At 48.7% G+C, this 26,734-nt stretch overlaps 1 protein-coding gene across 9 annotated transcripts in view; it reads left to right on the top strand.

Moving 5' to 3' along the window:
• Epac (Exchange protein directly activated by cAMP) overlaps positions 1-26,734 on the top strand; it is an 841,204-nt gene that overhangs the window by 778,345 nt on the left and 36,125 nt on the right. For all 9 annotated transcript variants that reach the window (XM_077698340.1, XM_077698341.1, XM_077698345.1 and 6 more), the window contains one exon: positions 20,803-20,879. In XM_077698340.1, the coding sequence (XP_077554466.1) occupies positions 20,803-20,879 (77 nt within the window). The remainder of the gene's footprint in view (positions 1-20,802; positions 20,880-26,734) is intronic.

Here is a 26,734-nt window from a genome sequence, read left to right as displayed (position 1 = left end):
AAGCGCAGAGCGGGAGTACCAAGCGGTTTTAAAAATACGCAACTTGTGGACTAACTGCCAATATAAACACACGAAACAAGCCTTAGTTATATACAAAACGGCTTCTCAACGAGATACACCCCCTATTAATGAGTGTGTTAGCCGTTTTTCCTGACCGTTTCTATATGCGTAAACAGGATATCCATTCGGCGTGGGAGCTCCCGTCATCTTTGAAAACACCCTACGAAATAACTACTCATCGGAAAGATGTGAAACTTGAGGCCATTAGGGTTCGTCCTAGCGCTAAAGCGATGTCATCAATTCCTTCACTTTGCTTAAAAATGTAAGTCTGAATGCCTTCACAGAATTGTCGGCATATAGGAAGTTTGGCTCGAAACTTCGCAACACACCCGTCAAAGAAAAACGAGGGAAAGAGGTATAGGTGTAGCCTTATCAGCGCGTGTGGAATGCTGCCAGAGATAACCACGAGATTACAGCTACGCAGAATATGACCCTATACAGCGCAACTTCCGTATTCCCCGAACTGACGGACTCTCCCCGTTCGCTCGCAACTTTCACAGCAGCGAAAGAAGTGCTGTGGCGGCGCGTGCTTCGCAATCGGTACTCGGAGCAGATGCAAACCATCTGGGCTACACGCGCGAAGCAACTATCTCCGTAAAAGCGAAGAGTGATGTCGGCGGCGTGATGTTGCTGCACGCGCCTGTACTACGCGATGGACAGCATCCGGGAGCTTCTGCAGGCAGCGCTAGATTGCGGCTACATTCGTCGCCTAACTTGACGTCTCTGCGGCGCATCGAAAGTAGCGTACTAATACTGGGCCTACGCTACACAAGCTATGGGGTTTTACGGGCCGAAGCTCCACACCGGCTTTGAGGCGCGCCGTATTGGAGGGCTACGGATTAATTTCGACTGCTTGGGAATATTTATAGGAGCTATATCGTCAGAATACAAACATGAGTGGTTTTCTGTATTTAGCCACCATGAACCAACAATCCCAGCTTTGTACGTTAGTCAACAAAATACAAGCTCATTTTGAATTAAAAAAAAAACTGTTTCATTCACATAAGAATGATACCAATTTTATCGATACTTCAAACAAATAATGGGGATATTAATACAAACAGATGGAGCCGAAGGGCGCGGGTTCGATTCCCAGCCGCGGCGGCCGCTTTTCGGATGGAGGCGAAAAGCGAAAGCGCCCGTGTGTTCGAGATTTCAGCGCACGTTAAAGATCCCCAGGTTTTCAAAATTATTCCGGAGCCCTCCACTACGGCGCGCCTCATCGCCTGCGTTGCGTCGGCGCGTTAAGCCTCATAATCAATCAATCAATCAATCAATCAATCAATCAATACAAACAGATGAAGCAGTGGCGACTCCGCAGCCAATTTCCGGTTGTCGCTCTGTGACATCACAGAATCTTGTTTGTTCTATTTGCGGCGGCCGACCGAAGACAAGAATGATAATTGGGTGATAGTAGTGGGGGGTCTAGTTCCGTCTGATCATATGAAGGTAACGTGCAGTTAACACATTAATAAATACGCTTTTAGTACTGACCTACGTCACTACTGCCCATATTATACCACTGTAGCACGCAATTAGAAAGTCTTTCAGTTAGAAAACCAACATTTCCGCTACCATGAACGGGGATGCACACGAAGCTTGCCCAATCCTGCGAAACCCTAAAACAATCCCTTGTGAAATCCCTGTCAAAAAGTGCCCAATCTCTGCTTGCCGAATCCCTTCAGTGGTCCGCAGTTGTCGTTTCGCCTGGCTTTCCAACTGCCCAAATTTGGGATTATAGCTCGCCCAGGTAGTGCATTTTCACGGGCTGGCTTCCGTTGTCGAGCTTTCAGGGCTGCCTGCTCATCGGCGGAACGGACCAAGCGCGGCCTACCCATGGCGCAGTTATTCCTTGAACTGGCGAGAAACCGCGCGCGCGGAGCTAGTTATTCCCCTTTCCTTTCTCCGGGGGAAGGGGGCGCCTGTGATTGGCTGGGAGCATGGCGGGATCCGGCGCGCCACTTGTGAGAGCGGGGGGTTTCGGGCCGCCACCTGCGGGTGAGGAGGGAGTTTTGGCGCGCACGACGCCAACAGGAACACCGACGGCGACACGTCAGCCAATACAAGCTTCGCTTGAAACCATTTGGCAACTGAAGTGGAGCTGAGGGAGTTACCAAAGGCTAGTTCTGTATGTTTTCGCTTTTCGCCTCCATCTGAAAATTTGCGACTTGTCTAAGAAGCTAAACTCCTAAGTCACTGAGCCACCCCAGTGGGCGGCTTTATATACCTACGCTGCAGCTTTGGAGGTCCTTAGCTCTCCTGGCTTGGGTTTATTTCAGAGTTGACTTCGGACTTCAATGACAGAGCAAAGGGCGGCACGTAGTGGTTGCCGAGTTCGGCGGGAAATTAACAGTTATGGAAGAGCCGAATAATGACACTTGGGCTCGATTTTCTTGCAAAACCCATCTTACCACGTTCTCTTTCCGTTTTAAAGGCGGTTAGGCATTTCTCACGCGTAACCACGGGAAGGAAATTTTCTCGGCGGAGAATTACTTTTAACGGCTGAGCATACCTTTTTTACGACGCATAAACACACACTTGTTCTAACGCCGCTGAAAGATGAACTATCGGCAACCTGGGCACTTAGCATAGTATTTTATTTTGCATTTTTGAATTGAATTTTATTGACCGAGCGTGAACATGAAACGTGAATGGGTACAGATGCACTGGGAGGTCCCAAGGTAAGAACCGCAGGCGGGACCTCCCATGATGATTGTAAAAAAAAAGAGCAATCATCAAGCAACACTAGAATACAATATCAGCAAATAAACACTCAGCATAAAACAGAGAAAGATGAATACAAAAGCCAAAGAAAACCAAAGAAAAAATATTACACTAAGAAGCAGGAACACTAAAAAACAAAGAATACAACTCCAATCTATTCAAAAAGGAGATATGAATACCACATCAACAACAAGACATAATACTACACTTACAATTCAATCAAACAGAAGGGCCTAACAAGAAAGTCTTTAATTTTTTAATTTGGATTTAAAAACGCAAAGTGAATTACAAGATTTAATATCAGAGGTTAGTGAATTCCAGAGCGAAATGGCGGGGAATCCGCCTTTTTCATTGCGGTGTGCTGCCACCTAGCGTGCCTAGCGGAAGTTGAGGCGGTAGGGTTTGCCGGCGTTTCCTCCGGCTGCGTTCTCGTTGTATGCACGGCAATCCCACATTACGGCGAGGAGCAGCCGAAGTTTTTCTTCTGTGTTGGTGTTATAACGCCTTAAGATGACAGCCCCTGGTCATCACATGATACCAGGCGGCTTCTTATCACTGAATGAGGGCTGGCAGAGAAATCTCGGACAGATCCGTGTGCCGTCCGAGTAGCAGAGCGAGCAGTACTTGGAGTCGTCTGGCATGAAGTGCGATCGCCAGCTCAACAAAGGCCGGCAGTTCGCAAAATGCCTTTAAGCGCTGGACACATGTACGATTGGTACACGCGATTCGCATGCGACTGATCGTTACGACTGTCGCCCCGACTAGTCGTACGCGTGAATTTGAGATGGCCCGATGCGCGCATGAGATGCGTCGGCGGCGTCGCTCCGCCCACTGCTTTTGCTCCATGGTCAACTACGATGATCGCTGAGCTGAATTTGTAGATTCTGCGCGTTTGTTCGCAAGAAATGGATAAAGCAAGCAATCGTGAAGCGTTTTCTGCCTTCGGAAACAGTCCGCGCACACGCCGGCCGCGCCTGCCAGCTCGCCACACTCAGCGGTTCGAACCGGCGCAGACCACGATAGCAACCGCGCTTGTCGCTGCTCTTCTGAATCAATATGATTGCTAAAAAGAAGTTCCACATGCGAGAAAGTAGGTGTTAGTGTGGTGAAAAATTGTGCTAAGGATTGTTGTCAGGGCTTATTTTAAAAGCGGCGATCAGACATCTGCCGCGATGCAAGCCTACGCTGACCGGTCGCCGCGGCGCGCGGTGCGCCGAGCGGCCCAGAGATGGCGATACCTGCGCGGAAGCATCGAAACAGGCTACGCAGATGTCTCGGTCACCGATCGCTCAAACGGCAGTTATAGCTTAAATAGAGTTCCTCATGCGAGAAAGGGGATGATAGTGTAGTGAAAAGTTGTGTTGCGGATTGTCATTCGCAGTTGCACAGATAGCGGCGATCAAATGTCCGCCAGGATGCTAAGCCCAAAGTTCCCATCACCCGAGTCGACGCGAGCGACGCAAGCCGCCGTAGCCGATCGCGTGCGGCCGACGGGAAGCGATAGAAGCCGACACAGTTCCCTTTTCGGCACTCCGAGTTACAGCGGAACGCAGCACAAGTTGTGGGCATTGTTCCGCGCACAACGAGCACATACAAAAAATCAAACGATGTAAATACACCGCGACCCCTTCCCGCTTGTGCGGGAGCTGTGGGGAATGTCGTCTGCTGCCCCTACCGGACTGCTTAGGGACTTGGCCGCTAGGGGATTGCGCATGCGCAGTGGGGTTGTGAAAGAGGCGGATTGAATCGTTTGTCTGCCGTAGTTAGTGTGTATACACGGAAGTAACAGATTCTGGCGTGAAGCAAATCGCGTTGAATTGAGATTATAAGTGATGTGTTGAGGGAGAATATCTACAGCAAGGTGATCGTGTAAAATTTTAAAAAAGAAAACACCAATGCTGTACCTATACAGATGATGAACGGGCAAAACACGGAGCTGATAGAACAGCGGGGAAGATTCTGCTTGTCGATTGGAAAATGTAGTGATGCGTAACGCTTGTTTCTGCAGTGTTATTAATGGTGCGATGTGTAAATTGAGTAAATTAAGTGACTAGCGTAATATGTTATTCCGCAACACGTCATTGCTTTCTGAAATAGTAGGAAGTTTTACAACAGAACACCGAGGCAATTTGCGTACCATGATCACTTGCCACGCAAGTAACAGTTGCAATTAGAGGTGCTTTCGTACAGAGAGGGCCAAGGCAGGCTACTCGAAACCTCCCCGTTAACTGATTATCCGGAATGAGCTCTCTCGCCGAGCGAATATGGATGAACAGTTTTTCCCCGCTGTTTTCCCAGTGTATCAAAAGGAACCTTTCCTAGTGTTTCAAAAAGAAAAAAAAAACACTAGTAGCACCCGTAACACGGTCCGTTTAAGTAAGATGAATGTGCGCGCTTGCAAGCAAAACGCGCCGAATTCAAACACTGCAGCTACTTCACCGCTTAATTCAATAACCGAGCGTGGGATACACACTCGCACGGGCGAGCGTACCATAGGCTCAACTATTGTTTCAAAGAAGGCATCGAAGCTTGGGTATAAACAACGCACTGGAGCTTCAGCATTATTTGTTCATTTAGGATACTATTTAAAGGGACGCTGCAACACTTTCGATAAACGCTTTCACTCTTTCTTTCGCGCCTGGAAGCGCTGCGAAAGATATAGCTATCTCCAAGCGCAGCGGCACTGAATGATTTGCTCGTCGCAGCAGATACGTCTTCCGATTCTGCTTTGCTTTTCCTGCTTTCGTTATAAAGTGGCTTTCGAGTGCGTTCATTGCTGCGACTGAAGGAAAGCCAGGCGATGGCCGCTACACCGCTCTAATGAAGTAATTCGAGAGGTCGAACAAGGACCACACCGGGAATAAGAGTGAATAATTTTGAATAAGTAGTTAAAATATCTGATGGTCATAGAGCATAGATTATTGGCTGAGGTGCATTGCGACCCCCCAATGCAAGTACTGGATGGGTTGGTTGACTACGTTCTTCAAGCTTTTAAGATTTCGAAAAAAAAGTTGAAAAAAAAAAGAAGTGTTGCAGGGTCAATTAAATGGCAGCCAACATTGGTGGCTCAGCAGACTCCTTTCATTTGTGTCGTGTCCTGCACACCCGTTACAAATGGGCAACTCTGCCTTCGAATGCTCCCAGACAGGTTACGCATGGGTCTGATACACCATGGCAAATATTTGGGATAAGAAGCAAGAAGGAATGAAAGTGGGATGAAGCATACCGTGCTGCCCTCAGTCTTCGCTTTCCTTAATTTTGAGCTTACCTTCTATACAGCTCCTCCGCAAGGGTTCTTCAGCTGATCGGATGAGAAAAAGGCGAGGTCGAAGGGAGGTGCTTCCCCATACCACACCATCGCGACACCTGGTCGCTTTTTGCCAATACGACCGAAAGTGCCACCACGCCTGTAACTCCTCAGGGTTTTGTAAAACATGCTGCTGCCAGCAGCCAGTTTCTTTCTGTCTCCGAAGACATCCGGTGTTATATTGGAAATCCCTAATTTAGGGGTGGTTCAATCAAACCGAATTAAGCGAAATCGGGACTTAACATCAGCGTTTATGGTCCGCGTCCAACATTCGGTTTTAAGTCCCAACTTGAACGTTAAACAGGAACAAGAGTGTGGTTTAACTGAGGAGCTGAGCAGATTTTCTGAATGGCGGGTCATCCAGGTCGCGTTTAGAACCTCGGGCTGTTTATACCGTAGCCTAAAACTACGGCGTTTGTAAGGCGTGCAACTCGAGTTGCAGCGACATCGACTGTCGTTGTTCTACGTATCCCTGCGGCAATCGATATCGGCGCAAACCCTTCCGCGTTTACGGCGTACAAAATCGCGCGCCATTATCGGGATGGCGTCACATTGTATACAGCGGAATGCCGTGTTGGCACTTACACACACGACCGCGCGCGGAGCGCTGTTCGACGCCGCGTAACGCCCGCGCCGCGAACGTCGTGTAGGCACCGTCGACCGAAGGCCGCGCGCGCGTGTGCGTGTTCCTTTAGCAGAGCGTCGTTTCTCTCCAGGCAGAATGGCCCCAGCGGCGGCGTTTCTCCCACGCGGTAGGCGTGAGATGCCGTTCAGGCGGCGCTCGGCGCAACGCGAGAGCCTGTCGATCTCCTCTTTTTCGTGCGGCACGACGCAGTCTTCGAATCCCCGCGTGAGGGCACATCTCTCCTTTCACTTTCACCTTCTCCCGAACGATCATCGTCTGCGCCTTAGCTGAGCACCGGTAGCGGCCGCTTGGTTTCACGCCAGTGTGCGTACCGTGTTGCACGCACATCGCTGGGACTCGGGACGACTGTGCGTGTTTCGGACTGTGCGACGAATGCCATCCCAAGGACAGCTGCTGTGTGCATGACGAGCTGCCGTCCGTGTTCAGCGGATCCTATATGGAGCTGCGGAAATTGCGTCCCCGCTGTCACACCGGATGCCGTCGCGGTGAGGTCTTCTTTGAACTCTTGATGACCCAGACAACCGTAACAGACGGTGTTGTCTGCGTTGAACGCGGCGGGAAGCAATATCGCCGCTGTTATAGGAGGCACCCGCCGCGGTGGCTCAGTGGCTAAGGCGTTGCGCTGCTGAGCACAAGGTCGCGGGTTCGATTCCCGGCCGCGGCGGCCGCTTTTCTGATGGAGGCGAAAAGCAAAAAACGCCCGTGTGTACGAGATTTCGGCGCACGATAAAGATCCCCAGGTGGTCAAAATTAATTCGGAGCCCTCCACTACGGCGCGCCTCATCGCCTGCGTTGCGTCGGCGCGTTAAACCCCACAATCTATCCATCCTGTTATAGGAGGCTAAAGCTTGCCGCTAGCAACCGCGGTGAATAGTGTTTTTTTTTCAACATGAAATGATTGGTAGCAGTGTTTAAATACAAAAATATGGTTTTATACTGCTCGCGTTTGAAGTGAAAGCGAAGTCTCGGCATCACCTCATGCAGCCTGCAGGCCGCAACTACTATTCGGGAGTTGATTCCTAAGTGAACTCCAAGTGTGTTCCTCGATGTCCTCTTTTCGCATTTCACGGAGGAGAAGATTTCGAGTTCTCAGTATGAGGCATAGTATTAGTATCCGAGACTATTGGACCCTCGGAAGGAGACAGAATAACGTTTTGGAGGCGAGAGAAGAAAGCACGACTAAAACTTTTGCTCTCTCGTATGAGCAATTTCACAGCAAAGAATAGACGATCCGCCGGGCCTCGTCAAAGTAATTGTAGGTGTGTAGTCTCGGGTGTTCGAGTTATTCACTGTGCCATGGTTATTCAGGTTGATGTCACGGCATGTCGAGTGCGCGCTTTAGGCATTTGGGCCAGTCGGTACGTCAGTATTCCCCCAGATTGTTTTTCCATTGATCGGTGAGTGTTTATCCGCATTTATAAGATCATACGACAACACCGAACACTAGCTGTGCAATATGCTGCTGAATTCGTTTATTCAGAAGTTGGATATTTCGGATTACGGTTTACATCAAACGGCCTGAATAGCCCCTACTATTTTGTTGCGTTTTTATCGATATAAAACTACCCGTGACATTCAACATTTTCCGTCACCCGTGAACTCGATCTATTAGGGTTTGATTTTATACAGCATCGCCAGGACGACCGATCGAACTCCATATTTGATAGAGTCATGCGATTTCCCTGACTCCACGGCTTGTATGTGTGTTATGCTTGGGAGTACCGATAGACGCCAGTTTCAGTCTTCATTAGCCGCTTGTTTTTCGGACGGCGCTATGGGCGTAGCCTGCTTGCGACATTCTTATGCTTGCATCGAACAAGCAGGCGCTTTCGATCATGTCGGTGAATTGAAACTCGATGTATGCATTCGAGCACACCACCACTCCAGAGATTTCTTGCTTAACCAAAAGCAGGTACCAAATGTATTTTGCACGAGTATACATATACTAATCTTTGTCAGAAAGTTTCTAGGCCATGATAAAACCGAGGTATTTCATGATATTAAGGATGGAGATTGCCATTTCCAGCTTTCTGGCATAAAACTTCCCAATGCTTCTCAAATCTTTTCAGAGGAAAGCGTGTATGTTAATTTTTTTGTGGCCTATTAACTTTTGTCATGGTCTCAAAACTTTTCTCAATTTCTGTGCGTACACATTATTCTCGTTGTACGTCAGTGAGGCTTGCACATGTATACAAACCACTGCAGACACGAACACGAGTTCCAGTGCAAACGCGCTCGTTTTCATCACGAGCTCGAAATTCAAGCAAACATTCATACATACACACCGACGAATGAACAAACAAACAAAGAACAAAGAAAGAAACAAACAAAGAAACAAACAAAGGCGCAAACAAACAAGCAGCAGCAGCAGCAGTTGCAGCAGCAGCTTGGAGATGCATACAAACCGTAGCAGACGCGAACACATTTATACCAATGCAAACGCGCTTTTTTATTGCAAGCTCGAAATAGAAAAACAAACAAACAAACAAACAAACAAACATGACTTACCATTAGTTAAGTTCCGGGTGTGGCTTTCGCTCGCACTGGTGCCGTTCTTGTCGCGCCGGTTTAATTAGCCCGAAGGCAATTAAACGCCTCTTTCACCCCTTCCTGTCAGGATAGTTTAAATTAATGACCACCCTCGTCGCCCGCAGAATTCGCGGAATTCGTGGCAAACTTGCGGGCCCGCTTAAAGTTACGCGGAGTTTAGAGAGTTGTTTTGGGTGTAAGTTCTTCGCAGCCCATAAATAATCTCGGTGGCGTGCGACTTTGGGCAATGTCCGTTCGTTAGCTGCCGCGAATGGTGCAAGCGCCCGGAATTAGAGGCTTTAGCGGGACTAATTTATAGACGAAGTCGTTCGCGCTGAATCAGAACGCACGAATGGGCGTGCGCATCTTCATAAAGTCTTCGCTTGCGTTGCATTGCTCAATGGTGCCCGCCAAAGCGTCGTCCGTGGAAGAGGAAGGCTTGATGTACGCCTTCGTCCAACACGCGATTGGTTGCCAGTGTGAGACATCATCGATTCTTGTTCAAAGAGGGGGTGAAACTGAATGAAAGGACTATTCCCGAAACGCGGACGAACGAAAAAACTGAACTCGAATGCTTCATTTCGTTCTCTGCTATGCTACAACGGCGATTGGTACAGGACGAAGGGACATATTTTTGAAGAACACTGTGAAAAAGGGTCATAGCGGATGAGGAATTCCGCGATGCGGCAGCTGCATCTGTGCCACGTGCAGCCATGGACAAATCAAATATGAACCGCGGAACGCGCAGCCGAAGATACCGGTGGCGTCACCTCGCAGTGGCCGTGGAAACCACACGGACATGCGCAGTAGAGATGTCGGGAGCGAGGCTGCGTCTCCCACTGCGATATGTTGCCCTCTACTCGCTCGCATGCTTGCCGTGTCGCCATGCCGAAAGAGCGCTGAATACAACTGTGAGCCATGCGGCACGATGTAACTGCGGTCACTGCGTGTTTGTCGCACACGAGCGCCCGCTCCCCGTCGGTGCCGGCATGACATTGCCGACATAGCTTTGCATGTGCAAATGTGGTGCAGTAATTCGAGCAAATGGCGTTGCACACCTGGGTCACACATAAAATCATGTTCAGTGCTGCCCACGCGGGAGATTTCTACAAGCACCCAGGTGTCGGCGAAAAAAAAAAAAAGAACAGCTGCCAACGTTGTTGTGCAAGGGCAACTGGCATAAGGAATAGTTGGAGCTTCGTAACTTCATTTTTGTGAATACTAAAATTTTGCCAGTAATTATCCGATCCCACACAATGCTGGTAGTTAATATCATTGGAGATGAATTGTGCTGGTATATTTACTGTTTCATAGAAGCACCGAATCCGCGAGGTGACTCAGCCATGACTGCGTCAAAGGCGTGTTCTTGGCGGCCAGCTCATTGCTCAATTTCCGAGGCACTGCACCACGAAAGCAAAAGCAATGGACTGCCATCAGAAATTAGGCGGCATGCTTTTCTTCAGGAAAGCACGATGAACTCAGCAGTATTCTTTTCAAGAGCGTGCACGCGTTTCCCACGGAAACCCTGTCCGCAGCTACAAGCAGTGACGCGCCGCATTGCTCTCGGCACGGCCAACACTCTCAGCTGCGGCATCGGTAGTGCGTGCATTTGTTTTCAGCGCTCTTGCGGAATGGCGACAAGGCAAGCGTGCGGGCGAGCAGCGGGCAACATATCGCACTTGGACACGCTCCCTCGCTCACGACATCGTTGCTGGGCATGAAAGTGCGCGCCCGCCGCTCCTCCAGCCCGGCCGTGGGCATTCCCATGTGTTTTCCATGGCCGCTGCCAGGTGACGGCACCGGCATCTTCGGCCGTGTGTTTCGCGGTTCGTGTTTGATTTGTCCATAACTGCACGTTCTTCTTCCTGGTGTATTTCGATGTTGTATTTCTCGCGAGATTTTCCAACTTCTCACCTATGACAATGCCAGCCGCACTGCCTGCGCAATAGTGCGAGTTCTATGTTAAAGCCAAAACCGCTTCTTTGTTAACAGCTGAACTTTTTAACGCGGCCGTAAGTTGTCCAACGCGAACAGAAAAACCTCCAGTTGGAAACAAAACTCGTTCCTTGGTGGGAATCAAACCTGGGTTTCTTGCGTTCTGAAACGGGCGTCTATTCGATGGAGCTATCGTCGCTTCTTTTTTGTTTTCCACATGGTATTTATTGTACTACGTTTCAATGCAAGAAATGATAGTTACAACACATGTATACAAATATGTACGCAGACAAATGAGTTGATTACAAGATGAAAAACAAAATAAAACGTAATGAACAATTATGCACACTTGGCGTAGAACGGGGGCAACAGTGAACAACTAATAAGGAGGGGATGCCAATCAGGGCGAGAATAATTTTGGTCGTAGACGTCTTTAAAATTAATGATCATTTGGCAGAAGTGTGATCTGGAAGAAACCACGGGCTCATTGTGCCTATCCAGTAGTCCCATTTTTCATAAACTATGCAGAGCGATTAGACAAAAAAAAAATCACGCCATATCCACGGAATGAATGATGATAAGTGGGGCGAAGCTCGAGAGGGGGAGATCATCGGTAACCGTAACTCTCCCGTGAAAGTTCGCCCATTACATCATTAAGAAAGACGTAAGACTGTGTGCGTACATTGTACAAGTCAACTTTTATTTTCGGAGTCACTGCTCCCAGGCCCAGACCTGGTGAAAGACCCCGCGCCATCGAGGACTACCCCGCACCTCTACCACAATTTGTCACGTAGGATGGGACACAACGGTAAAGAAAGAACTTTTATTTAGGGCGAACTTGTGCCCGAACAAGACGAGAGGAAACGAGCAAAGGTCCTTGCGTCTCGCTCGATCTCCGAGGACGACTGCCTGCGTTCGTGGCGTGATCTCTTGCGTGATCTCCCCCTCGCAGTGCACGTGCGCTCGCGCCTCCGTTGGCGAACACAGACAAGCTCGCGCTCCCGGTGCCGAGTTTGCGCTGCCGGTTGCAGCCGGTTCTTGCGCGTGCAACGCGGCCCACTTTGCGACATCTCCGAAAGCATGCGGCGGTCACGTACCACGAGACACAAGGGATGGACAGACCCATGACTTAAGGAGCTTCGCCCCTAAAACAATCATATGACACGCCACCGTCTGCGGGTAATACGAGCTATCATCGCATTCCGGGCGCAGAGCATTATTTTTTTTGGGTTATTCATAGCGCTAGCTTTGCACATTACGTGAGCGTTCATTCGCTCTCTCGTTCGTTCGCTATCTCGTTCATTCGTTCGCCCGCATAGGCCTCACTTCCGCAAGTGAGCCGCTCTGAGCCGCCCTTAACAGCATAGATGTTTAAGCTTGAGCTCGGTCCGGTGGCGTGGCGTCCTCCAGGCGTGCGCGTGGGCTTGCGCCACACGTGGAGCTCGCAAAAATCCCAAGGAAAGATTGATTTTGAGTGCTTGATTGTAGTGTTTAACGTGTTGACGCAACGCAGGCGATGAGGCGCGCTATAGTGGAGGGCTCAAGATTAATTTGGACCAACTGGGGATATTTAACGTGCGCCTAAATCTGGTATAAATGAGCGTTTTCTTCTCTTCGCGTCCACCAGAAAAGCGGCGGCCGCGGCCGGGAATTAAACCCGCGTCCTTCCAAGGAAACCATTGACGAGAGTTGGCGCCTCAAATAAGGAGCACAGGACAGGTCGCGCTACAGACGCCGAGTTCGCGAAGTCGGTTGCTGCGGGTTCTATCGCGTGCTTATGCGGTCCACTGTGGTATAGATGTGAAAGGCTGCGGACAAAACGACCCGGGCCTGCAGTCATGGAGCACATTCAGCAGCAAGTTCGGAAATCCGCGTGAGGTGCAACAGCCTGGTCTCCCACGACGACGGGAGAGGGGCCGCCAGTTCTGCTGTATCTCCAGCCTTGCACCAGTCGTGCAAGCTGTGCCTTTTTTTGCCTGTTCACTGACAGCAATTATTATCAGTGTATACACCAGTGCGCGGGGATGAGCTATTATTTCTGCGTTCCTCTCTGTGCCTTTTCATGCCGAAATAATAAGGCTAAAATTTCAACCGTCGGTACTGGAGCGTACTTCTGCGCAGTGTAAGGAACTTAAAACAAAATAAAATAAAACAAAATAAAACGTCGGCATTAGTTGAAACGTCTAATGAGCGAGACGGTATCTTCCGCTAGGTCTATGCATAGACCAAGTGTACTTGTCTCAGGCCCCGCGTAGAATGCACGTGCAGCCATCCCGGAGTGAACTTAGATGAAGTCGCACCGATAGTTGACGAAGGGCTTGCGTTCCGGCTAGTTGGTGTTTCATAACGTTCATCTTAAGCGCAGAAAAATACACGGACACAGAACGGTCCTTGTCTTCTGTGTCCGTGTATTTTTCCGCGCTTAAGATGAACGTGATAGTTGACGGTCAGGGCACGCACGCGCGCACAGCTGGGTTCACGAAGGCGACGTCGGCGCAAGGAGAGAAATTCGTGCCCAGCTCCGCCCGCAGCATCTCGTCGCCGATGACCTCCGCGGGGCCGGCCACCTGGCGGAAGGCAAACACGCTGCAAGCGTGGTCCGCGTACCTTGTCCGAATTTCTCGAGCACGTCTCGGGAGGGGCACGCGTACGGAGAATTCGCCGCGCGTAGCCTTCCGAGAAGGACTCCTCGCATGAATGGAATACCGCGCTCGCCTTTCTTCCTTTCTGTTTTAGCCTACTTAGGCTTTAATTCTCGCATCTCGTTCTCTCTGGGCGCCCACCTGTTCGAGTTCGCCTGAGCAGCACCGGCTTCTCAAGGGAGCTCAGTGGCGGACGCCCACAGTCTTGAACAGCCAACCATTAGCTAAAGTTGTCCGTCAATGGGCTCGCGCTTTAGTTAGCGCAGCCGTTTGTCAAAGCCGTGTCACATGGTTTTACTGATTATCGGATGCTAAGGCGTTGGGCTGAAGCGTGGGGGCCAGGCGAGTGGAATTCCTCCCGCAGCGGCAACAACACCGTACCGAAACACTCTTGCGCCCATTTCTTTTTTATCCGACCGCCCACATCGGCGTGGTGGCGTGTTCACACCATACGTTGCCGCTGCTGCTCCACATACCCTGGACGTTGTGATCATTTGCGCGGTGGTGGGAACGTCGTGACATGTAATATACACTAGGGTTTGTCCGCTTATGTTTTTTGCTCTCTTTTTTTTTCCAAACGCGAGAAGGGAGCGGGGCAGGGGGCCACTGAGGAAAAAAATACTTGGAGCACGAACGAATACACTTGAGCGAAAAGGCAGTCCTTTGGGCACACCATCGCCTTCGCAATGTGTTGTTCGTAGAAAGATAGTTTTGCCCGGCATTCTGTTTCAGGCGGCTCACTTTATATTTGGCGAAGGACCGTGATGGAGCCATTATTTTTTTCGAAGGCGTCTACCGTGGGTGGTGAGAAAGTGTGTCAAAGGATGGTAGGTGCCAGCGGCAGCAAAGACAAGCACTCGTTCGAGTCTTGTCGAAATGTTCTCGCGCGTCTCTACGTGGAATTCGTTTTGTTTTTCGGCCCCTCCTTGATTCTGTCTATTCTCAGGTACTGTTTTCTTTCTCTTGTGTGTGTAAATATTGCGGGTCGTTTCTATTTTCGAACCACTCGAAAGTAAATACGACTCAAAACGGGGCGCCTGAGACGGGCCTAATGCCAAGCTTTTCGAGATGGCTGTCAATAAACCTGCCCGGTTCTTCTGCCATCTCTCTAATGGACGACGAGAACAGTTCCGGCAGCAGCACATCTTACAGACGTGACCGGAATTTTCTGTTTGGAAGAGGCGAGCGTCTGAGCTCACACAAGACAACTTGTTATCGCTTTCTTTTCTGGTGACAGAACAAAACCAAAGACGAATAAAATAAAAAAAGCCAGTCAAAGTTCTGCTGTTTCATTCAAAAAAGAAAGAAAAAAAAAAACAGCCGTGGTTTCATCATAAACGAAACGACACGAGGATTGAGGCTAAACGCTTCCGGAACCCGGCCCGATGGGGCAGACTCGTCTGAATGGCGACACAAAGAAACTCTTCGAGGGAAGCAAAGTGTTAGTGCAAAAGCTAATTAACGGAACGTGACTCCACCGACTGACAATCAAATGATCCCTCGTATTTTACAGTCCTCAGTATGCGTATGTATAGAAAGCCCATTCATCGCAGCATCTTGTGTTCGTTTCCGCGGAGCACGAACCGGGGATGTCGTGTGCTTCTCGCTCAATCGGAGTTCCGCTTCCGTGCGGATGCGGCTTTATTCTTTTGAGCGCCGTGTGGATACGAGATGTCGCTGCGGTAGGCCTGAAGGCAGGCAGGCATTAGCGGTTCGCGATTATGCAAACAGATAATAGCGGCAATTTCCCGCTTCGAGAAATTATCGACGTAATGAAGCAGCGAACCTTTTAGCCTCGTCGGCGCAGTAAGTCCTATGCCACGTTAAAAATTACCATCGCACGACGTATTTGAAACACAATCTTAGCTCTGTAATTTGAGTTAACGTTTTATGCCAGAGTTCTCCCGAAAGCGCGTGTCTTTCTTACTGCCATAAAATTGTTCGGTCACATTTGAATGCTTTGCTTTTAATTTGCTGTAATTTAAACTTCTGATTTTAATTATTTGTGGTGCAAAAACGTTTTACATGGCCTTTAAAATGTCGACAGACTGTCGGTATGTTTGCGCGTTACGTGAGCGTGGCACGTCGCTTTAATAATCTCAGTTGTATGTTTTTTTATTTTTTTACAACTACATTTTCAGTTCCGTCTGTGTTTGTCTTAATTGAGAAAGAAACGTAACGTTAAAAAGAAGTTGTGCTCGTGCTCTCTCGCGTTATTCAGAATATGCCTAAGAAGGGAAGGGAGTTATCACGATCCGTCTAACCCGCCTCTGGTCCATCTCTTGACCTTGCTCCATTTCAATTCGTCCATTTTAATCTCGTCCATTTCCGAAATTAAGGTGGCTTCAGGAATCAAAGCTGGCAATCAGCGGGAGTGCTGAAATCATTCGTTATATTAAGCTGCACTTTTGAAATTAGCGCCGCTACATAAACAGAAGCGTGCAATCTGCCAAAGTGCTCGAGGAAATTTTTTTTGACCAGCGGGCCGTGCAGTGGACTCCAGGCACCGGTATCGACGCGGTATGCAGGCAACTTCACTCAACTCTCTCAGTTAACTCCAGTGTTGCGGAGTTACCAGTCCGGAATTGGAATGAATCCGGAATCATTCCACAGTTTCGCGACCCCGGAATGGAATGGGAATGGAATGGCGACAATACTTGAAGGAGTGGAATGGGAATGGAATTAAGCGCATTTTGCCCGGAATGGAATGGGAATGGAATTACATGTATTTTTCACAAAATAAAGCGCGCTTTTCCTTCTACGCGCTGTTTTTTGTCAAAATATGCAAAAATACGCAAAAGATCCCACCAGCCCAAGTTCAAACATTAGTAAGCCGGAGCCTTGAATATAACAATAACTCGGTACTGTTAAAATCGATTGGCTGATTACAAGCACGGTATATTTATAAGCAGCGATTCTACTACAATTATATACTTAAATACAGCGCTGTTACGAAGTTCGTCGCGATTCTTCGCCTAATAAACGCTGCTCTAAGCCGTTTGGTATCCGTCGTGGGGAACTATCGCGGTGGCCTCCCTCCCTATCTCTCCCACCAACTTCGCCTTGTGATTTTTTACCTTGGCGGCGCCTTCTCCCCGGTTGCGAGCTGTCTCCCCACGCTTCACTTTTGTTTTTTGCGTCCGGAACAGTCGGTGATCGCATCCCACCTCGCCGTCATCGGGACGCTGGAGCGGTGCTTGTGTTCACTGCGAAATTTCGCATATCAGCTTACGCCCCATCTCCCTTCGCGCTCCCCCCTCCTCCCCCAGGACGTTTTGCAATACTCGCCCTCCTATCTAGACACTCGGACGCCTTTGCCTGAACCAGCGTCTACGAAGGCCTAAAATATTGGTTCGAGAATCCACCCGAAACAGGAGAGCCCATGTGATAGGAACTGCGGTCACGCCTGTGCCTGCAAGCTGCACGCTTCAAGCTTTGTTCCTAAACGGTTCCGACCTAACGGAAAGCGAACGCTAGCCACTTTCCCTTGCTTTCCCGACTCGCAAAGGCCGTTTCCGTTGCAAATGTGACGTCAGCTGCATGCGTGGAACGCGTGTTTTCCACGGCATCTCTTTTAATGACAGACAGCGAAGCGAAACCGGCTCTCAAACAGCTCTTTTAAGCAGCTCGTTTGTCAAGCGCAACACACAGGCAGAAGGCACCTGTATTAGTTTACTTTTTTTGTTTTTATAACTGATCGTTGAAGAAGCCGTCATTTACACTTCGTGTTTTCAGAACTGAACGGCGAAGCGCCCATTTGGCTCACACCATTTTGTTACGTAATTTTGATCAATGAAACCAAAATAAACTTTTTTTTCGACCTTTCGCGGCAGCTTGAGACCTTGATTGCAGCATATAAAATTCACGAGGAGACCTAATTGCGCTGCTGAGCACGAGGTAGCGGTTCGGTTCCCGGCCGCGGCGGCCGCTTTCCTGATGGAGGCGAAAAGCAAAAACGCCCGTGTGTACGAGATTTCGGCCTAATGTGGTCAAAATTAATCCGGAGACTCCACTACGGCGCGCCTCATTGCCTGCATTGCGTCGGCACGTTAAACCCTACAATATATCAACGAGGACACCTACGCACTTTGTTTCTGGCGTAGGGATTTCCACAACACTTGACTGACCGGCTGCTGAACGTGTCCTTCTATTATTATCGTTATCATTTTTCTTTACATCTTTTCTTTCAGTTGATCGCGTAGACCAGAGGACACTTGGGGGACCTTCATTACTACTCCACTGGATGCAACTCGTCAAATTAGTTATACAGGCTTCAGTTATACAATTAGTTACGCAGGCCTTGTACTCAGTTTTGCTGAGTCCAAGGACGCAACGCATTCTAAGTTCTTCTTCAGTTAGCTAGAGCCAAAGGTTGCGTGGTGCTAAAGTGTGAACAATCTCCCAATTTCTAAACGACAAAAAAGCAAGACGCAGATTAGTATACGAACCAATGCACTATCTCAGTATACACTAACGAGAGAAAAAAGAATTCTCCCTGCGCATTGGTTCTCATCGAGACACCCATACAAAGGTCGCGCATACTCTAAGCACAGCCTGAACTTTCGCTCGTGCGCAGTGGATGATACCTGACGCACCTAACTAAGCTTTTCGGCAAGGGCGACATTGCATACCTGCGCACACGCAAACACAGGAAGTTCTGAAGTTATCCGTGCTTTCAAGGCGCGCTTGACATGCGTGAGTGCTGACGACCTGTGCGGCCCGTGATCCGTATTTGGTGCAAAGGCAGGAGAAGGTGCTCGAGCGGTAATTCTTCCAACTGATACCACCAGATCCGGAGGTTCTGTTCCTCGTTAACATAATTATAGTTCTAACCATGCTCACGAGCGCTCCTTACGCGTGTTAACTGCTTAAGGAATATAATGTTTTCTTCAACCATACTTTTGTCAGCACAAAAATAGAACATGTCGTCACGTTAGCATTAACACATTCCCACTTAAACAATATTAAAACATCACAACTCGTAAAGACGTGCTGACCATGCAAATACTGTAATAACTACCTGGAGAACTGCCCCAGTGGGAATTAGTAGGGTGATTGCCCTGAACGAGATATGTCACAAAGCCACTACCCCTAGACCTTGGTTACATGTTTGCGTATTTTAGCAGTTCTTAAAGCGTGTAATAACATCAGCTTAATAGTGGGTTCATTGGTAACCTGATAATCACCCGATAAAACGTTGAGGAATTGGAGGAATGGAATTGAACTGCCCGGCAATTCCCGGAGTGGGAATGGGCGATGTTCCGGCATTCCGAGGAATTGAAAGGAATGGAATTTAGGCAATTTGTAATTCCCCGGAATGGAATTGGATTGGAATGGGGACGCCCATTCCGCAACACTGGTTAACTCAGTAGGATGGACGACTGTATGCCAAACTCCGGGCGTCTATCCTATAGCAGTGTGCGAAATTACGTTTAAAAGGGGGAACAATGCAGCGCATATATCTGAGAGAGGTAAGGTACGGGGAAGTCGATGTCAACTGGGAGCTTCCGTGGTTTACCCCTTCTTTTAGAGCGCATCCCTTTAGAGCGCCCGCTCATGCGGTTTCGCGTCGTCGCTCGCCGTCGGCCTCGTTGTAACCGAGAGAACGAAGAGGACATCGAGGATAGGGCGAGCAGGGAAGCGGAGGACGAGAGTATGGGGAAAGTGTGAGGAAGAGGGAGGTATTTCAAGGGTGCCTTGGGATACGTGCTCCCCGGCGGCGATGGGCTACGAGATAATAGTACAGTAGCGCGCGCCGTCGTGCGCTCGCTGATGACGGGATCACTTCGTGAGACGCAGGAGCCATGCGCCGTCGCCGAAAAGACTGCAGCTCGCGCCCCGCTCAAATTTATTATCATGGAGTGTCGTAATCGCCAGCCAATTTTTTAAAGCGCTAAAGCATCAAATGACCCACAGTGCGAAAAAGCCGGTTGCGCACGCGTAGGCGTTGTCTGTAGCAAGAGACCGGCAGAGAAATTTACATCTGCTGCGATGCATCTTTCGCCTACGCTATGGTGCCCCGAAAAAAAAAATAGAAACAAAGAAAAGGAGCGCGTGCGACAGCGCCTGGGCAAGCGCTGAGTCATGTAGAACAATCCCTCGGAGGCTTATTATGTCGGCTTGCGGGCTTTGAAGGCGAAAGCCTTGCGATTAATTGTCGGACTTCTCCCGTATCATGTTTGCGTCTCTTCCTTTGCATTCGTTTCTTGGTCTTTTGATGTGAATTACTCGGACAGGCACACTGACTGTAGCTGATGCGGCAGCTTCCCCGCAGTCAGAGCACACTTCCGCGTGCACCCGTTGTACGCACGTGCCGCCATGTTGACCTTTCACGCGGCGCACGCATCTGGCAAATTTTTGTTCCATTCCGGGAGAGTCCGTATTAGCGCTATGGCCAGGGCAACCATCTGCTGCTCCGGCGACCCAGGTTCAAATCGAGCACCAACCCTATTTATTTTCGCCTTATAGCGGCGGCCATTTTGGTACCACTCGTATTGACGCATACGACGACTGGTCTCTTGTCTCTTTTGATGAGACACCTAAGGCCTTCGCCTTAAATACAGAGAGTGCAGCAATGACTACTATTCGGCTGGCGTTCTCCTTGTTATCCTTAAGTGAACCACAGGTTAAACTTGTTTGATTTTAGTACGCCTCTCACAGAGCTTCGCACACCGTCTTTCTTCGGTACCCTCTCCCATTGACGCAGCAGTCACCAGTGAGCCAGGGGGCTCTACGCAGCGGCCTGCGCCCCGCGGACTTCAAATGAACTCTCAGCGGCGTTCGATTCGATACTAATGCTTTTGTATTCACAACTGATAGGAAACGATTAGGCGTCCTCGGAGGTTGTTCTTCAAATTTGGTGTGCCCTGTGCCCTTAGGAGTGCACTGACGGCATCCACTTTCCGACTGAGGCTGTAAGTTTTTTTGCGGTGACGTTTTTGGATGTTCTGTTTTCGCAGTGTTCAACCAGGGCGACGAGGGCAAGTCCTGGTACATCATACTGCGGGGGTCCGTCAACGTCGTCATCTACGGAAAGGTAAGCCATGGCGTCGCCGTTATCGTCTTCGGAGTGGTGATGAAATTTTGCAACGACTACAAAGTAATGATACAGGCCCTTAATCATACCATAGGCTCTTAAAGACTGCAAGGATTTCGCCGCTGGCCATGAATCTTGCAAGGTTGAGTGCCTATGGCGCAGCGCGAGGGCAGATTAGGAGGAAACAGTGTTAACAGAAATAGTCTACCAACGCCGGCGTTTATAACCTCCTGTTAACTGAACTTTTGATCCTTTGGCACAATTGGAGAAATTATAGGCTGGGCGCGCTTGTTTTTCTAAAAACGAAAATGATCTGGAGCGGTATTCTCGTAACTGTCGCTTTTGAAAACGTCCCTTTTGAGTCCCTTTCATCGTGACGTACTTCCGGTTAAGCAGTGAATGTTGGCAATAGGATTGTTGCGCTTGCGTTACGTCAATTCCGGTTGTTGGCTTTTAGCCAATCAGGGCTCGCCAAAAGGGACGCTTTTGAAAGGGACGCAAAAGGCACATAACTCGAGAATACCGCCCCTGGTCTCTTCGCAACTCCAAGTTTGTAGCGTGGTGAGGCAACGATGTGCAAAGCAGTCGAGACGGAATGCTTTGCCTATGATAGCACCGAGAGCAGCTTTGTCTGGTTCTCGAGTTGAGATTGTTTTGCTGGAGCGTCCGGTTTAGGTGTTTTATCGAAGTCAAGTGCATTATCGCTACCGATAATGCGCCCTGCCTCGATGAGACACTGAGTCATCTGGATCGGCTTCAAGGACCGCAGCAACGACAGCGCAAAAAACCATCGTCTGACGGGAGAGCACGATGTTCGCACAGCTTATAGAACATGTGGTACTTTTGGTCAAGCTCAAGTGCCTTTGAATTGGTCCGAGGTTGTGGAAAAGACAGCAGTTGCGGAACGGCGGGTTTGAGAGGGAAAATCACGTTTGCGCAGCGCTTTTCTGTTGTGTTTATGTGCGGTTTTGACAGTCCACTACGAATAACGTTGGTCTGCAAAGACTCTTTGCTGTGGGCCAATAAATGACTCAGTGATACTACGAACGGCATGAATTGAACAGTTTAGGCTGAAATGAAAAAAGGACGCTGTCATTTTTCTCGTGTGGTTCGTCCTGCCAAAGTTTGCAGGAATGCTTAAACATTAGTATTTAAGCAAGACTTTTCCAAACTAATAACACTGCTGCCGCATGTCCATAATTTTAAGAGCAAACATACCATCATTAAGGCTTATTTGACACAAAAAAAGTAAATACCTGAGAGTACCCGGGTATTTTTCTTAAAATTAAGGCTACATGTCAGATTCGTTTTTAAACAAACAACGCTTGAAAATTTGTGTTGAAGGAAGGCAAGGTAAAATCGAACACAAACAAAAAATTACACCATCTTCCCGAGGGGAACCCTGAGGTGATGCGAAGCATCGCAGAGTTCCAATCCAATCCAATCCAATCCAATCCAATTCAATCCAATCCAATCCAATCCAATCCAATCCAATCCAAGCCAAGCCAAGCCAAGCCAAGCCAATCCAATCCAATCCAATCCAATCGCATCCAATCCAATGCCCCTCGCGAGAGAGTTCGCTATCGGAGAGGAGAGGGGGTGAGCGGCGGAGAGCGCAGCTGGCGCGGCGAGGAGAATGGGGGAGGGGTGGACGCCGACAACGCCGACAACAACGAAGGATGGATGCAGAGAAAAGGCGAGTGAATGAGATGCGTCGCATCTAAAAGATGTCGGGTCGAGCATATCTAAGCCCAACTGAAACGAAAGGTTCCAACGGATTACGCGCCAGCAGTGCCAACGCGGGAAAATTGAATTGGGCAGACCTTTTTTGCATCAATATGGGAGGAGCCAGGAGGGAGGAAAATAGCGTGTAAGGGTGGGAAGGGGGAGAGATGGGAGTGGGTTGCGTGGCAGGGGCGGTAGGAGGCTCATCTTTCGACAACATTTAGAGCGAAGCTAGCGGATAGGCGGCCAATTTTTGAATGCTCGCGTTTGTTTTTTGTTCTGCTTTTTTTCACCACCCAAAGAAATTTGTTACTCAACAACTTCACTTTAGCTTATCCTCCTTTTTTTGCGCGTTCTGGGCCTTTAAACGGCGCCGCACCTTGGTGCATAAATGAAAGAAGGAACGAAGGAAATAAAGAGAGAAAGAAAGTGAATGGAAAAAAAAAAGAAGAAGAGAAGTCGTGCTGCCGGCGGCTGCGACAGTGGACGTCGCTTTGAAGTGCGGCGCCTTTATGGGGAGCGAAACGAGTTGGACACTTTTGAGGAAGCGCTTGCACGGGTACACGTCTTCGTCGAGCTACCGGCATAAAGTACGTCGCTTAAAGGCCCCGCCGCTTTCAGCAAAGGAGTGCGCGCTGTCCGAGAACCTCAAGTAACACGCCGTTAGTTCCCTCTTTTCTATTTCCACCTTTTTCTGCCGCGGTGAAGAAGAAAAGAACGTGCTGTCAACGTTCATTCTGGGCGGCCGGCATCCGAGAGCGCTTGTTTACGAGCTCGCCGCGACAAGTCCGGACTCCTCTGCAGTCGGGAACGGAGCTGGACATGTTGGAATGGGCTGTTTATTCGAAAGAAAGCGCTTGCGGGAAGCGACGGCATGGTAAACATGTCCGCGCGTGTTCTGCCGCCCAACACCTCTCCTTCTTTTTGTCGCTTTTTACAACGTTTGGTCGGTTCGGCGCTGTTAGAGCTGCGGTGCGTGCGGAGGCGTTAACAATGCGCAGAAAAACGTAGTCCGGAAGAGCCTTCTTGCTCATGGGATCTGCGGACGAGTAAGTGCGGATGAACACGGTGTATGGTTGCATTCCCCCGCCGCTTATTGGCTTACACATGTGCCTTCGTTGCGCAGGTGCTCATTGGATGACGCAGGGGCATGTGCCTGATTGCCTGATTCCAAGTGTAGCCTGCACCGATTGAGAGTGCATGGAGGAATGATGAATAGGCTTAATTCACATACAGTCGAACCTCGTTATACGGAAGTTTTATCGGGACAGCAAACTAGTTCGTTATATCTGGTATTCGTTGTGACAGTACAGGTAAAATTCGGCTCTAAGAAATTAACAATCCGGCTCGCGCAAAAATACTTGATACAAAAATGCATTTTTTCTGGCTTCGAACCCACTATAAACAAAGTAACGCTTAACTTTCTCCTTGTTGCATTTCAAGCTCAATGAACCGGAACATGAGTACGGGAAATTACAATTGTAATTTCTGTTAACAGAACCAAGCTCACTTGATGAAACAGGCCTGACTCTTTATTTATTTGATGAAGGATGCCATCTTCATCTGTGGCTACTCACAGCACTGAGCAGGATAGAGCTTTTCACAGCGTACACGAACGAAAGGGCCTATATACTTGTGCAGTTTCGGATGCCGTAGGGTTTTTCCAAGTAGCTTCGCAGCCTCAAGGTCAAACGTTCCTTCGTTATATCTGATATTGCGCGCGGCTCTCATGGTTTTAGCTTTATTAGAAGAGAATACCTGTCATTTAAATAAAGCGTGAACAACTAAAGTTCGTGCTTAGTTCGCTATAGCGGATGATTAGCTATATCAGTGATTGTTATAACGAGGTTCAACTGTAGTTTCAGGCTACGATATACAAGAGAGAAACCAAGCGCTAGTTGCCACGTGAGCTACGTTTTAACGAATGTTCTATCACCGCGGATAAACGTTTTAGTGTTACATCGCTTGGCTCAAGAACAGGGCGTAAACTTGCCAAGAAACCAAAAGACTATTTGCAGTTGATTTATCGCTGTAAAAACGGAGCTGTAAAAACACATGCCCAAGGAGTTTTTCAAGAATATTCGTGCAAGGCGAAAAAGAAAAGTGTTGCTCTTTCTGGTTTTGTCCCCAAGAGCGGCGAGAAGTAACATTGCAAACCAGGCCATAAAAGAGTGGAAAAGTGTCAGCTGTCATGGCGGGCCACAAGGTGGCAAGGCATTGGAACATAAGCGTTCCCTCTAGTCAACATTACTACGAAACCGTATGGCTTCATCAGCAAGGAGGCACGAAGGCTTGTGAGGAGAATGAGGTTTGTAAAAAAAAAGAGAACGGACACGACTTTAGTTTACTGGGGCATTGCCAACTTATCATCGGCGCCTGCATTCTTGCGCGCCGTTTCAAAGACATGTTCAGGCCAGCTATATGCTGCTTTTGAGTCAACTCTGCTCTGTGATAGTGAGATGGCTGTAACGAAAAGGAAATGGTAAAAAAAATCTATCAGGGAAAAGGAAATCACACTCACTAAGCAAATATAGGAAGCTAAACTTATCTGACGAAGGGGTGATCGTGGGCTTAACAGTGATAAGCCCCTTCATAGCAGCCGACTTAGTTTTGTCCCCGTGGTTCCCTTTTATTTCCTATTTGCAAAAAAAAAAAATAATAATAAGGAAGAAGAACAGTTTAGGCGACCTACTTGTTCAAGTGCGGCGCGTCACACTTTGATAACTGGCGGCGTTTGCGGAGCGCCACATGGTCATATGCCGCCGTCAGTCGCCAATGTTTACTCTGAAAAGCAAACATGCCGCGGACGGGGGAGGAAACGCGCTGTTTTTCTCATTGCCTTCCGAAATGGGTGCGGAGGAGCCTTCTGAAGGTACAGTGATTGGGAGCCCTGTCTGCTGTATCTCTGCTCTTTTTTTTTTTGATAATTTGGCTTTTCTGAGTATGAGTAGCCGTTTTATAATTACCGGTCACTGCGCGATCGGGTTCCCTTCAGATACATACCGGTATGGGATCTTCGTTAACAACAACAGCGAAAAAGAATACAACGTCTGCTCAAAGCTTCTGCGCGCAGATGATGGATTTGGGAAGCCGCTGAACAGTGTCGTGTTCAGGCGCGTTCAGTTGCTGCCATTTCTGGCACCGTGTTGTGGAAAATTATAAATGTAGCAGGTTTTGTTGTTGTTGTGATACGTATTTATTAAACTTAGTTACAATCCGTGCCTTGACCTTGCTCATCGACGGAGAGGAATATGGGGGAGGGGAGTCGGATGGTGGCGGGTTGGGTGAGTGTATCGATTAAATGTGGTCCTGTATACCTGCTTGTCGCATGTAGTGGACACGAAAGTCGAGGACCGTCTTCCTGTGCTTTGTAGCAGACCCTTTGGGATGGGTCCATTCCCGCAGAGTTTGTGACCTGACTTGATGGGGCGATAGAGAATGGGTCTAGGTTCGCTGGTTCTGCAAGACGCGGCAGTTCCATAACAAGTGGTTTAGGTCAGAGCCTTGCTTGCTGTCAGGTGATTCACACAGCTTGCGCGAGCAGGTTTTGAGAACAGATGATAAAGCACACTCTACCCTCTTTACCTTTTACCCTTGTGAACAGACGAAAAAAGAAAGATAGAGGGCAGTGCGCATGCACGCGTGGACGATTTTCATTTAGCAAAAATGCAGCGCAATTTTTCGCAAGGCTGTGTCATTGCGTTGTTGGGACTAGAAAAACGAGGAAAGGAAAAAGCAAATAGCTTGGATATTTTTCACGCCTATTCACTCCGAAGAACGCCGAGTTATCTGAGTGATCCAGTACAACGACCGAGGAAAAAACAAACGTGAAGTAATTCAAGGATTAATACTTCGCCTTGTTGTTTAAAAAAAGCCTGCGTTTTTTCAGCTGTTCCTGGATTTGTGCTTTCACGACTAGCAGTTTAACCCTGCAATTTCTTAACTGCAGTAATAAACAGCTAGTGCTCGTAGGGAATGCCGAGTTAAGCCCTTTCTCTGATCATTCGTGAAAAAAAAAATGTCCTTTATTGAAATGTAAAGACATGTTCGCTTCAGTTTTGCATGAAACAGGCCCATCCGTTCGGAGTGAGCGGATACCTCTTTCATCAACAGCTTTCTTCTCTGTCCAG

This window comes from Haemaphysalis longicornis, unplaced genomic scaffold (genome assembly GCF_048455015.1).
Source record: "Haemaphysalis longicornis isolate Haplotype H1 unplaced genomic scaffold, Haemaphysalis longicornis Haplotype H1 scaffold_2, whole genome shotgun sequence".
In the NCBI taxonomy this organism is placed as follows: domain Eukaryota; kingdom Metazoa; phylum Arthropoda; class Arachnida; order Ixodida; family Ixodidae; genus Haemaphysalis; species Haemaphysalis longicornis.
This window is presented reverse-complemented; position numbering and strand designations above follow the sequence as displayed.